We start from the raw sequence: 17414 nt of genomic DNA on the forward strand, positions 1-17414 counted from the left end.
TTTGTATAGATAAGCAAGCAGTAGTAAATTTACGTTGTTTGTGCTGCCATCTACGTTCTCTGCGGTCGTCACCGCAGATCCCTGACAAGTCCTTTTTAGCTCTCGCCACAGTGAAGGCAGGTGAGCGGTGTCCCGACGAATTGCTATCCGAGTAAATCTTGCTTATTTAAACATAATTTGATCCACTAATAGTTGTCTGCTGTAAGTGAAGGGGTACGGATTGATTATGTCTACTAATTTTTTGGCAGGAGTCTACCGAGTTTTTTACACAACTTCAAGTAATGCGATCGGGCGCTAAGTGTGGTAACTGCTTTGTAGCTCGTAGTGATCGTTATTGCTGAATTGCTTAGTTTTTGCAGTTGCTTGGTTATGTTTTGGATAAGCAGTGCACTGTTCTCATTCCAGCGCCATGGCTCCACGCAAAGGGAAGCAGAAGGAAGAACAGCCTATCGTCTCTCTGGGGCCGCAAGCTATCGGAAATGAAAACGTGTTTGGTGTAGCGCACATATATGCCAGCTTTAACGACACCTTTGTTCATGTGACCGATCTGTCGGGCAGGTGAGTGACCATTGTCATGTTTGTTACTGTGAGTTTTCCTCTCGTATATGCACTGCCAAGAGCCCGGCGCCGCATGGGTAGGTTTTCTACCCGCCTCCAATGGCCGTCGGGTGTCATGACTGTGCTACAGAATCAACCTGGAAGGCTTCGTCTGCACCTCGGTGCTTAAGCCAAAGCCTGCGGTGTCCTCGCTGCCTTCCGACACCACACGGCGAAACCCGCGTGCCGCAACTTTGGTGCTGCAGCAGTAGCGAAAAATATATCTAGGTTACCGTACGTAACTCGAGTCAAATAGCGTGGGAAGGGGTGCATAACGATCCCAGAAGTGCGGTCTGTTATTACTCTGATGGCGTAGTTGTGGTTGGGAGATCAGCCAAAGGCGGGACATGCGTGCCGAGTCCTTTGTCCGATTCCCTTCCACCGCACGTGCGAGTATCCGTGCCGCCACTCATTGCCCCGCTGCTTGTTTCTGCGCGTGTAGCGTTTTTACCCGTTAAGTGCGAGGTGATTTCTGCGCCGAGAATTCAAAGGCAGAGCTGGTGTGCCAGTGCATAATTGTTGAGACGTTTGGTTTTGCTGCGGGTTGCATGTACACGTGCGACTCCGGCACGTCAGTGATAGCTTAATGCCATTCGCCTGGTGCCATGCGAATTCCATGCCTATCGCCCTAATTAAGCCCAGCAGCGCTTATTCAGTGCTTGCTTTCATCTGAAACTCTCATGATGGGAAATTTTACTTAAACCTGCATGCAGTGAAGTAGCAAATAACCTTGGCATACGAGACATCTCTGCAGCATAATTTGATTTGACATTCTTCGTTGTTAACCTTGCCTCTTGAGTACTTTTCTGGCTTACCTCGTCGAAATGTCATTCTGTGAAGCGATATCAGTATTGCATTTGAACAATAGTGATGCCTGAGATAATGAATTTGTTGGATGAATATTTTGACGTAGCTCACAAATACTTGTTGCATGTGCTGTCAATGTGGACACAAGGCACAGACTAATGTTTGCATTAATAAAGCGTGGGCATTCAGCACTTTGCATTTCAGGTGTGCATGTACTATCATGGTAGCTTAGACATGCAAGTGACAGGGTGTGGATAAAAAGGTTGAGTTAAAAACAAAAGGTTACATTGCACATGAAAAATGATCTCGGCGCAAAGTGTAGGACAATGTTATTGAAATTGATATGAAACAACACACCGCAGAAAGAAGGCTTGCTTTAATTGAGTGAAAAATATCTTTTCAGCTTACAGAATCCCCAAACACAGTGGCAGTAAAGTATAATTTTGCACAAACTAAGACACTACTGTCTTGTGTAGTCGGTTATTCGTTGCTTACCAGTGCCTTTGTTCTGCTTGTTATTCTGTGTGCATTATGTCACTGTTGCGCTTCACACTTGGTTTGTGGACTTGCACATCCTTTTTATAAGCAGCTTTGCAACCCCGAAGACAGACACTTTTACTGTCTGACTATTATGATTTTGACTGTCTTCAGGTTCCAAAGCAAGTGGTGACGGTATTTAAGAAAGTTGCACAATTTCAGTGCTGTAGATGCTTTTTAGTCATGCCAGAAACTCTTTCGCTTATTGATGTGAAGCTTTGCATTTCCTAGTGTAAAAAAACACTTGTATGAGAGAAGAAATGGGCAAAATCATAGCCATTAACCTGTCCTTTCTGTTTCTTCTCGTATCTAAATAGGCTCACAAAGAGCTTACCAAGGCGGAGGAGATAGTTATGCACTGCAAGCTAACACATAGCCACATCTATCTTCTGCACAGGTTACATTCATAGTTACTCACTTAATTTTGTGAGGAATATCCAAATGTCATATGCCATAGGCATACCAAGAGAACCAGGAACTAGATTATCACAAACCCCACAATTAGCATGGGGAGGGGATGCCAACCAGTTCATACCTGCAGAATCTGAAAGCACTGGTCCCAACAGGTGCAGCAGGTAGCCATCTCCAATGGGTTCCTGGACCTGTGAAGACTCCCCTCAGTTTCTTTCTCTGCTATGAAGTTTTCATCATTCATTGTCTAGAAATGAAGCTTAGCGATAACCAATCAACACTGCCGCGGTGGCTCAGTGGTTATGGTGCTCGGCTGCTGACTCATAAAGACGCCGGTTCGATCCCGGCTGCGGCGGTCGAATTTCCATGACGAAATTCTAGAGGCCCATGTGCTGTCCAATATCAGTGCACGTTAAAGAACCCCAGCTGGTCGAAATTCCCAGAGCCCTTCACTCTAAGACTGATTTGCTTTGGGACATTATACCCCCATACACTAGTAACCAGTTAACCAAGTTTCAGTCTTTCCTTAAACTGCACATAGTTTATTCAAATACAGTAAAAGCTCGTTAATTCAAGCTCGAAGGGGGTCAGATAATGGTTTTAATTATCGAATGGGCGCCAGAATGATCTGTATTGCACCCCGCAACGTGACCAGAATCCAAAGCAGTCATATCTAGACTCGTTATCGCGAGCTAGGCACTACTGCACTGTTGTGGGGGGCGATTCTGAGAATTATATTCATATCTAATGGCAAGTGCAATAAATTGATCGGCCAGTTATGTGCCAGAAACAAGTACTGGAATATAGGATGCTATATATGCTCCGAAACATTTATTTATGGATAAAGGTTGTCAAAATTAAAAGTAATCGGTGAAGAGCATTTGCTTGCACTTCTGTCTGAGACTCCGTCAGCAACGTCAGTTCTCATTGGCATAGGCTTGTCGCTGCAGTCGGACTCATCACTGTCAGCTGTGCTCACTGCACGTTAGCCCTGTGGCGTCTGCTGACAGCATGCAGCCTTAATTATATCGAGTCACTCAAGCGCTCCACTATGCTGTCTATGTAGCTTGTGGCGCTACCAAAAAGCATGATGGCGGCACCTGAACTGCTGTACTGTATTGTGTCCACCATGTGATCACAACGCAGCGACCGCGGCACGAGAACCTGGAACCGAAGCATTGGCAGCATGGGCGAGTGCTCCCTCCGGCAGCGAAAACCTGCTTCGGCATGCACCGGAGCACGGCTCTGCCAGCCTCATACGCTCGGATTTTTTCTTTTCTATTGTTTTCCAAATTTTCGACGCGTTGTGCTCGTTATGGGTCAGATTTGTGGGGTTTTGACATGGGGAGGTATATACAAGTTCTCCCCACTCAATCGCGGCTGACACGGTTCAAAGCCGCCCGGACCCCACCCCGTGATCGCGTACGCTAGCGAGCGCACGCCAACCACAGCGGGCCTTGCTCTGAGGGAACAAAGGAATGACACATTGGCTGACAGACAGGCATTTATTGCTACAGCAACAATAACGCCAGCTAGCAACAAGGCACACTAATGAATCGAGGTCATCCGACTCACCAGCAAGGTTCGGAGCGAATGTTCGCCCGCGCTAGGGCAAGGGATATATACTCCGAAGGCCGGACGGGACAATAATACGGGAGCGGGTCTCCCCGTTGCTTCCTTGCCCCGCCGGCGAAGAGCGGAGCCGCGAGCGACATGTCCGCTCGCGCCGACAATCCCAGCCCAGAGCTCCATCTCCCGCGCGCGGGCTTCAGCAGTCTCCCGCGCAGTGACGCTGGCGCCCTCTCTTGCCAGTTAATGTAACTGATAAGGGAATGTGTTCATCCTCGGGGTGAGACTGCTGCTGCACGATGCCTTGCGGGAAAGCAAGCACGGGGGCTGCAGGGCAGGTCCCCACATTCCCCCAATCTTAAATAGACCCACGCGCCTGAAAGTACATGCTATGGAGGAGTCTCCTGGTTTTCATGTCCTTGAGGCACGTCTTGCAGCGGAGGTCACGCCGACAGCGTCCATGCAGTCTTCCACGGTATTCCGAAGGCGGCGTGAAGGTCTCCGCTGGGATGACTCGCATGGCCCGCGAATAGAAGGCCAGTGGGAAAACTGCAGGCCAGGATTCTGCAGTAGTCGCCAGGGCGGCAGCAGCCGGAGGTGACTGCTGACTGGTCTCGCCACAGCTGCCCCGGATGGATGCGACGAACAGGATACAGGCCACACTGTCGCAGCAGGTGGCAGCGAGATGATGTGCACCGGACAGAAAGCCTGGGTGGCTCCAACGGATCTGCAAAATTGCCGAAACGCTCTCGGCATGGTGCCTTTAACGTAGGTCATGGGAGGGGAAACGGCATCCCCCAGGACCTCGTGGCACAATGCCTAACTCGCTTGCAAAACATGTCGGCAGCTGTGCAAACGCAAAGTTCAAGTGAACAAAGCCCGTTCTTGAGTTGAACGAGACTGCTCAGTTCGTGCGAGGTTACAAAAAACGAGCGGGCAGCGAAGTGCCCCCCCTCTTAACACTACGGTCCGGTGGTCGTGCCTCTTCTAACGTGGTGCAGGCAGCTCCGAAAAGCATTAGGCCTAACTACCACTCCGACAACGACCGTGAACACAACAAAGACCCGAAACGGGTTACGTGCACGCAGCCGCGAGGAGACATCAGCTTTGTGGGGTGGTCCTACCCCGCTCAGTGCCCAAAGCAGCTTCTGAGCGGTCGGCGCCCACCGTATCGGACGGTGTCGGAGCGCCTGGTGCCGATCTGCGCGCGGGCTTCAGCAGTCTCCCGCGCAGCGACGCTGGCGCCCTCTCTTGCCAGTTAATGTAACTGACAAGGGAATGCGTTCATCCTCGAGGTGAGATTGCCGCTGCATGGTGCCTCGCGGGAAAGCAAACACGGGGCTGCAGGGCAGGTCCCCGCAAATTGTATCTACGAGGAGCAGTGTCAGTCAGGGGCTCCTAGTTTGAATTAACCGTAGCGGATGCTGACTTGTTCAAATTATCGAGTTTCCCCGTTGAAATACACAGGGCTGTGCCGTGACCCGAGCGTCGTTTCAAATTAGCAGAGTTCGTAATGAGCTTTTACTGTACTGTGTAGTGTTCCTTGATTTTTAAGTGCTGTAAAGGTAAATCTGCCTTTTTAATTGCAGTGTTTTTTTCAGAGCCAAATTTTTACCTGCTGTCAGATAACATAAGCAGTACTTCAGCAACAGTAGTTTTCTCAGTTATACAGTAATCAGATTCTAAGAAGCATTCAGACGTCCGCAAGTTAGCTGACAGCCTGGCACAGATGGCTGGAGTGCATTTACATTGTCATTTTTACCACTGTACCTTGCTGATGCCATAGTGTTGCATACATAGCTTGTATCGATATCGTAGTGGTTGTCGTGTTGGAGACCAGAAACAAAGTGGAAATGTGCCAGTTTTTCTAATCTGCTTATCGTCACCTGGAATGTGGAAGGTATGCCTTGGGCTCCATCATGGCACCCATGACATCTTGTTGCAACCTGTGTATAGCATGTCACATACAGCTCACTGATTTTGTTATGGGCCAGCTAGTAGGTTTGTTTTATGCCACCGGAGTTTGAAACATGTTGAAGGTGACCACAACTCTGTGCTCATCTTTCTGAAGCTTGGGACTTCAGGGGTGCAGAACGTCAACAAAAGTAGTTAGGCAGGCAGTCAAACTCTGCAGATTGCAGAAACGTGCATACATATGTACAAATAGCCCCTTTTCACTACATTGACATGTATTTGTATAGCGAATGTGTAATAATTCATTATTTCTACTGAGTAGTTTTTGTGCGTGGACAGTCATGTGCATGCTTGCGAGAACATTTTTGCTGGCTATTTGGTGCATTACTGGAATTGGGTTTTCCAGTCTTGTTCATGATTGCAAGTGTTGTATTGAACCTGGTTGCAGGGAAACCATTGCCAGGGTGACTGGTGGCATGAAGGTGAAAGCGGATCGTGATGAGGCATCTCCCTACGCAGCAATGTTGGCTGCTCAGGATGTAGCAGAGAAGTGCAAGCAGGTGGGCATCACTGCCCTTCACATCAAGCTGCGTGCCACCGGTGGAACCAGGTATGCTCTTCCATTGTGCCACTCGAGGTGCCTTGCCTTGCTAGGATACAATAATGCCCATATTCTTGGTTTGGCTTATTCTCTACAAGGAGCGATCCCTGCTTTGGTTTATACTAAATCCGCAGAAATGGTTGTAGTATTGCTGTGATATCACCGGAGCTGTATGGGAAATGTCTAAAAGGGATGGTCATAGCATTTCTTATTAAAGGAATGGTTCAGACTTTATGCAATAAAAACTAGCACAGGCAGCGGGACTGAACTTAAGGTAAGCCTGTGCATTTATTGGTTTCCAGTAATTTGTGCAGCACAGGTCCTTGCGTGTTCCCATTCCAAGTGGGGTTTTTGCTTGGGCTGTACTGAACCACTGACAGTGTTGCACTGTATTAGAGCCCGCTTTTTTGTCTCTGAGAAAGCAGGTGTCGAACTAGTGCAATATAAACGTTTTGTCTTTTGGGCTATTACGAGTGCTCACATCATGACTCTCGGTGCCTGGAAGCCTACATTTGTTTACCGTTGACTTCTAGGTAATTTCGTTGACGACTTTGCTGCGTTGCCTTTTCTTAAAATTGTCTGGAGTTTTCTATTGTGGTGGGCACTGCCTTTCTTCAAGCTTCTCACTCCCAGCATTTAACTTTTTTGTGTGCCTGTCATGTGTTCCATTGCTACCTTTGCTTACAGCGATTGCTGCGCTTGGTTCTTGGCCCACCCACTTTGTAGTTACTGTTCTTTCTAGCCTTGCATTCCTCCGGCTGTGTTTGGGCAACTGTCTCAAGGCTTTTGACGTTTCAGCCTCAGCTTAGACACATCATAGTGTAGCTTGTGAAACATGATGCTGTAACCATTAAGGGAGGGACATGGATCTTAAGAGCTGAAAAATTAGTGAAAATATAAATTTTTCACTTTTGTCATATTGGGATTTGCGAGGCTTTTTTCCACTGATAGGTGAAGTTTGGAGCCCGGGATTCGTGTAGTTTTGGGGGAAATTGCCCAGTAAATGTGCTGGAACGGCACAGGAACTCTTGAGGATGCACCAAAATGCACCTGTTTTTTGTTCCTGTGCAATTCAAAACCAGCTGCCATAATAATGGTCCCTATTTGGTCTCATTTGATAGTGCAGCCCGCCGGCTTTGTTTTGCACCAATGCAATGCTCGCTGAGCCTATTCAAAGCCAAGAAAAATGCAAAAACAAAAATGGAGACACAGCCTCGCGATTGGCTGCTTTGTACCACGTGGCTTTATTGACTAGTTTGAATTTCCCGCCAGTTTCATTCTTATTTGGGTACCGCCGTTATGAGAATTTGTCAGCATGAACAATCGCAAGATAGAAGCTGTGAGCCTTTTACGCCGATAAACACACAAAAAGTAGGCAGCAGAGCGAAGGGAAACTATCTGTGGTCGCTGGTGCCGATGGCAGCAGGCGATAGTGTAGTGCGGCATCAGACAAAAATGTGGTACATAGGTACACTGTAGTCACTGCTCTAAAAAGGTTAAGGAAACAAATTTGTGAAATGTCATTCAGTGCATATGACTGCCATATATATAGGGCAGCATAAGCTATGGGTTCGGTGCTGCACATACGAAGTCGTGCTCAGCACTGTGATTGACGTAGCTACTTTGCTGCTGTGGTGTTAGAAGTGTTGCATTGCTGAGCAGCGTCATAGATCAGAGCCTTTTGAGACGGGGGAGGCAGTGTAATTAAACTTTAATGCACGTTGATCGTTTTCATGGTTTGGTCATGTTCACATTACTGCTTTGTGCATTATGAAGGTGATTTGTACTTGAGAGTTTTCATATTAAACTTATCCCACTGTTTAGGACAAAGACTCCTGGGCCTGGTGCACAATCTGCATTAAGAGCTTTGGCACGTTCAGACATGAAGATTGGCCGTATTGGTATGTGTAATACATTTACTTGTGCATTCTGAATTTGCACACTGCTTAAAGTGAATGTGATCAAAGGAACTTCATTTCATGAACTCATTCCATGATGTACAAGCAAGCTTAGAAGTTATAGTAGCCAACGGGTAATTCGGACTTGTAGGATATTTCGGACTAATTTCAGTCGCCTGCGGGCCAAAATCAGCCATCTTATCATCTTTTCGCCTGCACAGCAGGCACCATCTTGTATTGAGGTGGATTTACTCTGCTGTTGGATTGGCTTCACATACTTTCGGTACCTCATTTTTGCTGGTAGAGGTCCCTGCGATCTCTGACACTTCGAGGTTAGCCATCTACTTGCTTTTGGCCAACGTTGTCGCGGGCAGTTATCGGTTGTCTCGTACGTTGAAAATGGTTGTTCAGGAAAGAAAATGGTGCAGTGTCTGTCTCGCATCTCGGTGGACACCTGAACCGTGCATTAAGGGAAGTGATAAAGTAGCCACTGAGAGAAGAAAGAGGTGCCGTTCGTAATGGAGGGCTCCTGAATAATTTCAACCACATGGGGATCTTTCACATGCACCGACATTGCACAGGACCCGGGCGCCTTTGAGTTTCGCCTCCATCGAAACGCGGCCACTGCAGTCGGGTTCGAACCCGGGCACTCCGGATCAGTAGCCGAGCACCCTAACCACTGAGCCACCGTGGCGCTATTCGCCGTTTCATCACTTTGGTTTCTCCGACTGAGTGGCGCTCCGTCTTCACGAAGTTACATCCGTTCGCCGTTTTGTAATTGCGTCCGGCGGTTCCACCACTTCGAACAAAAAGTGCCTTCTCATTGCATGTGACGAGCGATGTGCACACTCGGGTTGTGGACAACATGACCCCGCCGGTGCCGCTGGGTCCGTGGGAAGTATTTAAGTGGGGACATGGGTCTTTGAGCGTCTTTTTTTATTTACAGACCACATTTGATGAAGCTGTAGACTTATTCAGTTTGTTCCACTGATTTCAAATATGCAATTCGTTTTTTTTTTTTTTCTAGGAAAATTAGTTCCTGAGATATTAATATATATCATGCCATTGTCTGCTCAAACAATAGAAAAAAAATGGGCCATCAGAAATTTAATTTTAATACGTGGGTAGATACTACAATGTGTGAGGAATGCAACGCTGGAAGCAGTTTTCAAATTAAACTCATGATATATATTTAGCAGCCTAATGAACTTGGTGCTCGACACATGGTCATTGGAGTGAAAAAAAACGAAATTAAAAAAGATGGAAGGTAAAAATTAAATATCTGTTCCCAGCGTTGCATGCCTTATGCTTCCAGCTGCACAATGCAAAAAGAATTGTAGCTCTAGCTGCTCTAAGTGCTGAGATACTTCCAACTTGACACAAAACACAATTTTGAGGGATTGTCAAAAAACAAGCAGAACAATATTTAATGAGGAAAAAAACTAAAAATATTTACATTCAAAAAGGGCTAATAGGCACCAGGCATATAATCTGATTGGCTTTTGCCACCATCATGGCGCACACTTGCGTGCTGATGCCTTCCTTCTGCGCAGGTCCTTCTCCAGCATGCGCTTTTTACTTTCGTTGCTTGGATTCAAGCCCAGCTCGCTGAGGATCGCTCTTGATGCTGTCACAGTTCCAGCATTCTCCACCGCGAACAGTGAGGCATGGGAGTACTTTGGAGCAAGTGCCCATACCATAGAATGTAGGCTTTCATTATTGTTCTGCGTTTTGCCACGCAGGCATCGCTCCAGCAGCTTCTTGTCCGAGAGGCGCTGATATATGGGAAGCAGGGCCTCACAAACATGGGGGGCAGGTTCCTGGGATGCTTTGGTGCTGGCTCACCCCTGGCCTTTGCCGCATTTTGCTTGCACCAGGAGCTCGGCCCCGTTGGGAAAAATGTATCGTTGCTTTTTGCATCATTGGATGTGATGTGATGGAATGTGACCATCACGCCCTCTGCATGGAATCTACATCTTTGTGGGTCTTCAGAGCCCACCCATAATAGGAGCTCATTTTGTTTATCAGATCTCCCGTTAGGTTGCCCCTTCCACTGAGGCTTTTGGAGCCACAGCCTTTGTTCTTCGCTACTGCATTCCGCAAAGCAGTACCCATTCGTTTCTCCACATGGCTGACGCAGTCCTCTTTGTTTATGGGTATATACCCATACACCTTCTCTTCTTCCAACGCAAGGTAGGTCCTGCTGTCACCGTCGCAAAGTACAGTAGTGTACCACAGGTTGTGGCGCTCGAGGGACCTCTTGAACAGGATCAGGGCAGCCTCCACTTCCATCTCTCCCGCCTTTTTCGTCGTGTTCTTTTGACACACATGGCTGGCTGTCCACGATTCATATGAGGGGTCGTCCTCATTTGGGCCTGACTCGCATCCGGCGCAGAAATTGCTCAGCACGACATAGTCAAGCACCAAGCCACTGAACAGTTCAATTACCGCCCCGACGCCAATGTGGGAAGTGTGCCCGCGCGTCATCCGCGACCCGTCGTATGAAACGGCGATGTTGCCAGGATTACTCACGTTCAGTTCTGCGTTAAGTTCGCGAACGGACTGCGCGCACTTACTAGTCAGTTTTCGTGCCGCGCGACTAGCAGCAGGCATCAGCTTGCCTTTCAGATGCGACTGCCACGTTTTTGTGTGCTGACCCCGACGGCTGATATTCATTGCCGAAAAAATATCATTTAATGCCGTTTGGCGATTGCCAGTGGCCAGCATCGCACGCGTGGCGAGGACGTTCACGGTGAAAGGATTCACTTTCTGTGTACCTTCGACGCGCGGCGAACTCCATGTCGACGACGTGTCGCCGCAATCTTCGCACACAATGTGCAGCTTGACCGCAAGGCCATATTCGCGTTCATCTCTCAATATGTTCAAAACTCCAGAGCAGGATCTGCACTTAGCGAACTCGAGCAGAGCGTTCACCGAATCCAAACACAGAATCGTGAATGAAGTTCCATTGTGCAGTTAAACCGCGGCGTCGTCGCTGTCAGCAAGAAGCTCCTTCTTCCGATCTGTTGCTGCCGTTGCTGAAAGGTTCTCTGCCAAGTCCGCTGCTATTTTTTTTTGCGTTCTTCTGCTTCAGAAGGCTGTAAAAATATCGTGTCGTGGCGTACGCGGCCACTGTTGGTACCGCTTTCGGGTGTCTGGTCCGTTAGGCCTAGCGCGGCAGTGCCGGCGGCCCCGTCGCTGGGCGCGTGAAGCTCTTCTCCTTGGGCACACTGCGGTGCACGGCTTGAAGTTATCGCTCAACGAACGCTTCACCTTCTTCCCGAACTGGTGCCTGGCACGAAATTTTACCGACCTGCGATTCATTGCGTACTGAACCGGAGTCGACGCACAACAAAATGGCACTTGGTCTGCCGCGTCAACAACGGCCAGCGCGTCTTGCAGACGACGGAGACAGATTCAGTCAATCCGCTAGCGCACACGTGTCACGTGCCCTGAGTAACGAATGAGGTTGTGCATAGGACCTTTATTTTGTATTTTGGCGCTTTTTTTTCTGCAACCAATGGGCGGACGGAGACATCGGTGGCGGGAAATTGAAGAGGAAAGGTCGCTCTCTCAAACGAGACCAAGATGGCTCCGATAGCATGCATAGAATAGGAGCTGCGCGCCGCGCAAACAGTGCCGTTTTGATGTCAATTTCGGATCACATTCAGTCGATATCGGCGGTAAAATTGGTACTGCGTGAACACTACTGATCCTAGATGCATGAAACTTCGCCGACTGGAGAACAGGCAACAGATTTCAGAAATAGCATTTTAAAAAAATCGATTTTTTTTTACCTCTAAGACCCGTGTCCCCCCTTAACTAAATGCCGTGACCTTGCTGTCTAGTGTGTACAGTGTAAGCACGTCTTCGGCGCAAATGCAGGCAGAAATCGTCTCCAGCAAGAGAAATTTGCTGGAAGGTATAACCGGTGTCTTTTTTAAGCCGATTTCATCTCAATAAAGTGATTTTTTTGTACTTACACGGATTTTTCGGATTTCGATTATTCAGGCCATTTTTTAGGTCCCTTCGAGTCCGAAAAATCAGTCGGCGACTGTAAAGGTGTATCCAGACATCGGACCACGGACCTGTTTTGGCCCTCGGACTAGTGGTTATGTGGGGGTTTCGCTCCGGTCTGCGAGGTCCATGCATGGTCCGCGGGCCGAATCGCGCGAGAAATGCGAGAGCATTTTTCCTGGTGGCGGACCACGGACGCATCATGTGCCTATACGCACACATCAAGTCTGGCAACTACACCAAACTGGTCTTTCCCGACTCAGTGCTGCCGGCAGTCGAGGCGACACCAGCGAAAGTAGTTTTGCTTCCACTGTTAACATGTCAACGTGGTCGGACGACGTTACGTTTTACTTTTTGGCCTTAGTGCAGCTTTATGGCTCGTTCATAATTGGGCATTCGGCGGCGAGAGCGAGCGAAATTAGTCGCATTGTCGGCGCTCTCGACGTACAGACATGGTTAGAAAAATACAACTCACGCTGTCTACGTGCCATAAGCGTATGCACTCTCGTGTGCGCTCAACGCAGGTATTTTTCGGCACGGTACAGCATTTTTCTGATTTCCCACTTTTAGTTCAGCGTATCCAAAAACAGACTGAAGGATACGCTCAGCCTTGTGGCGCCATCTAGTGGTTAAGACGGGTAACCATTTCTGTCAACAGACGTGTGCTCCGCTTAACCCTAGAAGGGACACAATCGTCACTCTAAATAAAAAATAAAGCACATATTTCACTCGTACGTCTTCTTGTAGGCGAGGTGAGACGAAGCGATAAATGGGTGCGCCATTTATTGCCAATGAACGCAACAAAAAAGGCAGTAACAATGACGAATTGAGTCCGTAGCGAGCAGTCCTGCTTGGAAGTGCGCCGCCTTGTTTGTCGCCCTGGGAATGCTACCTCCTCCTCACCGCGGCAGAAATATGTCTCGTACCGATCGAGCTTTCCGCTGGGTATTTAGGCGGAATCTCTGCCACAGATTCAGCTTGTTCTCGCAGCCGAATGTCGAAGCGTGAGACGAGCGTTGCTGCAGGCTGATCAATAGAGGCTTGGCCCGCCTTGTCGTCTGCTCTTTTGGTCCGTCGTGTGGACACTGTCGCCGGCCAGACCCGGCCGGGCCACGTGCGGTCGACCCCACGTGACCGGTCTGCGGGCCAGTCCGTGGTCCGCCGTCTGGATACACCATAATGGAACGTGGTTCAGACATCAGTGTGTGGACACATGACCTTTTGGAGTTCAGCAATAATTTGCCACGGCGTGTGCATAAGCCCAGTTAATTTGGAGATATGGGGTGCTATGCCAGGATGTCCGGTACCGATTTCGCTGCAAACCAGTGGAAGCTGCGACCCTCGGAGCTGCGAGACAGCACGGCAGGGCGATGCCGATTACAGTCGAGCCCACATTTAACACCCCACTTAAGACGAACTTCCACTTATAACGAATGAAACCTGCGCGCCCGTCAAAATATACATTGTTTCAATGACACGAAATCACGTATAACGAACGTCATTAAGCCCTGCTGATAGGTTACAGCGAACGCACGGCGTAAACCCAGCGCGGTATGTTTACCCGAGACATCGCAGGATAACTGCCCGCCCCGTTTTGCGCCGCTATCGAGCAAGCTACCCTTCTCCGCCGACGCGCCTTCCAACATCGCCCTCTCGCCACTCCTCCCAACTCCGCTCCACCCTCCTTACTCTTGCAAATCCGCACGTGGCCTCCGCGATCAACCGCTCCGCTGCCGGTGCCGATCGTGGAGGCCACTCTCTGTGAAGCAAGCCTTCCGTGGTAGCCAAGAGATGGCTGCACTGACGCTCACAGACGCCCCTCATTGGTCTCTCCGCTGGCGCTGTGCGTCTGTATCTAGCTTGATTGCCACATTGCACGTCTACACCACTGCGCGCTTTTGTCACTCTTGTTGCGGTGCGGGCGATCCGATGGCTTCGTTCACATCTCGGGCCCTGGTTGTAATTCGGGATGGCGGACGGGAACACCGTGCCCATTTCCATTGCATTTAGCGGTAAAGATTGTAAAAGCGGCCTGGGCGGAGGTGACGGCCACTGGCAAGCAGAATTGCTTCCGCAAGGCCGGCACTGTCTGATGCCGAGCCTGATGCTTCAGAAGATGACCAGCCCGGCGGTGATTTGTGGCAGCGCTTCGTTGAGTGGGGGACATGGGGGTTCATGACATTGGTTGGAATGATTCGATTTCTGTCGATAACGACGCCGACACCCCAGAACTGTGCACAAACGAAAGCATCGTTTCTGAAGTGTGGGACGAGAGTGACGCGGAGGTATCAGATGAGGATGAACTTCAGAGCTAGCACCCACAAGCGTGCCTGTAGCAATTAGCTACATAGAGAGCCTCAGACAGCTTGTCTATGCCAAGGGTGTCCGCGATAGCACACTTCTGCTTTAAATAGACTGGAAACCTCCCTCATTGATTGGATCTGCGCTGCAGAAACACGTCCCTTACGGACTTTTTCGCAAAAAAAAAATTTGGCGTTTTTGGCAAGCAACTTACTTTAAAGCTGTGGTCCACTTACTACGAACTTCGAGATATAACAAATGGACGCTGCATGATGCTCATATTCGTTATAAGCAGGCTCGACTGTAGTAATGGCGATTCTTGATATGCAAAGCACCACAGCCCCAAACTCCTAGCACTAAACCAATCTGATATCGCTTGCGGACCACCGAAGCACATGCCTACAGAGAAGACTTGCTGTAATGCAGCTGTGGATACCAGATAATTTTGGTGCTTCGTCAAGGTACAGTCGGCCTGGTGTGACGCTCGTCGCTCCTCTCCAGCCCGGCCATAGTCGAGGCAGCACCAAGCTGAGGTGCTAGCATCAAACCACCTCCCGCCCCTAGCAGCATCAGTGGGCATCCTCTGATGCAGCCATTTTTGCTACATGCCCGCGACGGGTTGACTGGTGCGCAGTAGTGGCCAGCACGTTTGAGTGGTATGCAGGAGTGAGAGGGTTAGGTCGACATTTCTTCTTAAAAAAAAATTGACATCCTAAAATTGAGGGCTGACTTTATGCAGAGCCCCAGCATAAGGTAATTTTGGACGAGCTACAGGTAGTGCACGCCCTGTGCCAGTGCCCATTCCTGGAAGGGGGCTTAAGGCGTCAAAAACAGTCATTGATCCATATGCGGATCGGTTCTCGTAAAGATAATTGCGCATCGTTTGCCCTGTTCATTCGCACTAGCAGTCACTTCCTTAGACGAGAGCTGTGGGTAGCACAAGGGCAAACTTCTGATCATCTCCTGTGCACTTGTTGCTCTGGAACCCAAAACTACAGACAGTTTGTAGTCTGTTTGCCGCTAGTGAGTCAGACCGTGTGCAACTGTGGAGCCAGGGTGGAATACCACTTTTCGGTGGAGACGAAATTCTAGAGGCCCATGTACTGTGCGATGTCAGTGCACATTAAATAACCCCAGGTGGTCGAAAAAAAGGTGCTGCAGTAAAAGTTTTTTTGCTGTGATCGGTTTTGATTGCAGGCCCAATGACATCAAATTAATGAGGTTTTACTGTACATATTTGGAATGTGCGCAAAAAGTACGTGTTTCCTGAAGATTTCGTAATTGAGTTCATTAATAAAACTTTTTCTAAGACTCTCTTCCCCCCTTAAAACACTTCTAATTCGGTGCATGGTGCACCTCTGGGATGTCTTCCATGTTTTAATCTTTCATCCCGCTTCTCTCTCGCAGAGGATGTGACACCCATTCCATCGGACGGCACACGAAGGAAAGGCGGCCGCAGAGGAAGGCGTCTGTAAACAATGGAGCAGTAAACATTTTTTTTTAAGCTCCTGGAGCCTGGAGTCCTCTACTACGGCGTCCCTCATAGCCCGAGTCTCTTTGGAACGTTAAAAAAACAATTTAAATGCTGTGTATGTGCATATTAAATGAGCACAGCGGACAGCTCCTTTCTATTTTTCTTTGAACAATAGATTCCGTCTTTCTGGCAACACAACATGCATTGCTGAGAAAAGAATGATTTGAGCATTTTCTCATCGCTCGATTCAAACTCATGCCATTAAGACTGAAAAGGACTCCATGATCACCATTTGGAACTGAATTGCTGTGTAGCTGCGTCAGTGGCTTAGGGGTTTCACTGCCTGCCCCCGGGGGGGGGGGGGGGGGGGGTGACAAGACTGGCCTGTTGTTCGGTGTCTCTGGGGTGATTTGCATGGAAACTGGGCCTTTGAATCCCACCTTGTAAAAATGGCTCGCGAACCGATAGGGTAAACTTCAGGGGGGACACTAGTCTTAGACCTATTTTCCTTATCTTTAGACCAATCCTAATGAAGCTGTATCACGTTGCTCAATTGCTTATACTTTTTTAATTCATTAGTTCCTAAGATAATTCTTTTATTTGGTCATTAGTACCTTCTTACAAAAAAATTGAGATACCCATGGCTACATAGTATGGTGAGTAAAGAGTGCAATAAAGCAGTTTTTCCATTTCACCCTCGGCAGTAATTTTACAGCACTTGGAAAAGCAGCATTGAAAGTGTGAATATCGTGCATCGATAAACTGCAAAATTACAAATTCTTGAAGCGTGATTAAGGCAACTGTGCTTCGATTATTGTATACATTCTGCCTTCAGCTTCCCTTAGCCATGTCCATCTGTCCTAGACGAGATATTGATGTACTAAGACAGCCAGGTGTCCAAAATTTTCACGTTAAATTGCCTGCTGAACAAAGCCCATACAGTGATCTAAATTTAATATGGTCAAAATGCCATTTCCTGGAAGAGAAAACTGGTAGAGTTCAAGAATAATAGCTATAGGCTACAAAAATTGATCTTTGGGTAGTTATTTTGGTCCCAAAGACCAGTGCCCCCCTTTTAGACTCCTGGACGCCAAGTCCTCGCTGCTGCCTCGGTGGGCGTGCTAGGAGTTTAACTTGGCAATTCTGCTTCTGCAGCACCATGGGTTCTCTGCACAGCGGAAAGTCTAGTACATTTATCTATTTCGCCACCTCTTAAAATAAGCTGGAGACGCACCCGATAAACAGTGCAGGAACATGAATACACCACACAGAGACACGGATGAGCCCT

The 17414-nt window shown here is 48.5% G+C and overlaps 1 protein-coding gene across 4 annotated transcripts; it reads left to right on the top strand.

Annotated features, from left to right (window-relative positions):
• The first annotated feature begins 13 nt into the window (after nucleotides 1–13).
• LOC144114478 (small ribosomal subunit protein uS11) lies at nucleotides 14–16165 on the top strand. 4 transcript variants are annotated; one of them, XM_077648236.1, is made up of 5 exons: nucleotides 14–120; nucleotides 406–558; nucleotides 6284–6445; nucleotides 8261–8337; nucleotides 16060–16165. In XM_077648236.1, the coding sequence occupies exons 2-5, from the start codon at nucleotides 410–412 to the stop codon at nucleotides 16125–16127; spliced, it is 456 nt and encodes a 151-aa protein (XP_077504362.1). In that variant the 5' UTR covers nucleotides 14–120; nucleotides 406–409; the 3' UTR covers nucleotides 16128–16165. The 4 variants fall into 4 exon arrangements, with proteins under 4 accessions (XP_077504362.1, XP_077504364.1, XP_077504361.1 ...); XM_077648235.1 differs by having other exon boundaries at nucleotides 78–213; XM_077648237.1 differs by having other exon boundaries at nucleotides 102–201.
• Nucleotides 16166–17414: the final 1249 nt, after the last annotated feature.

Source organism: Amblyomma americanum, chromosome 1 (genome assembly GCF_052857255.1).
Source record: "Amblyomma americanum isolate KBUSLIRL-KWMA chromosome 1, ASM5285725v1, whole genome shotgun sequence".
Lineage (NCBI taxonomy): Eukaryota > Metazoa > Arthropoda > Arachnida > Ixodida > Ixodidae > Amblyomma > Amblyomma americanum.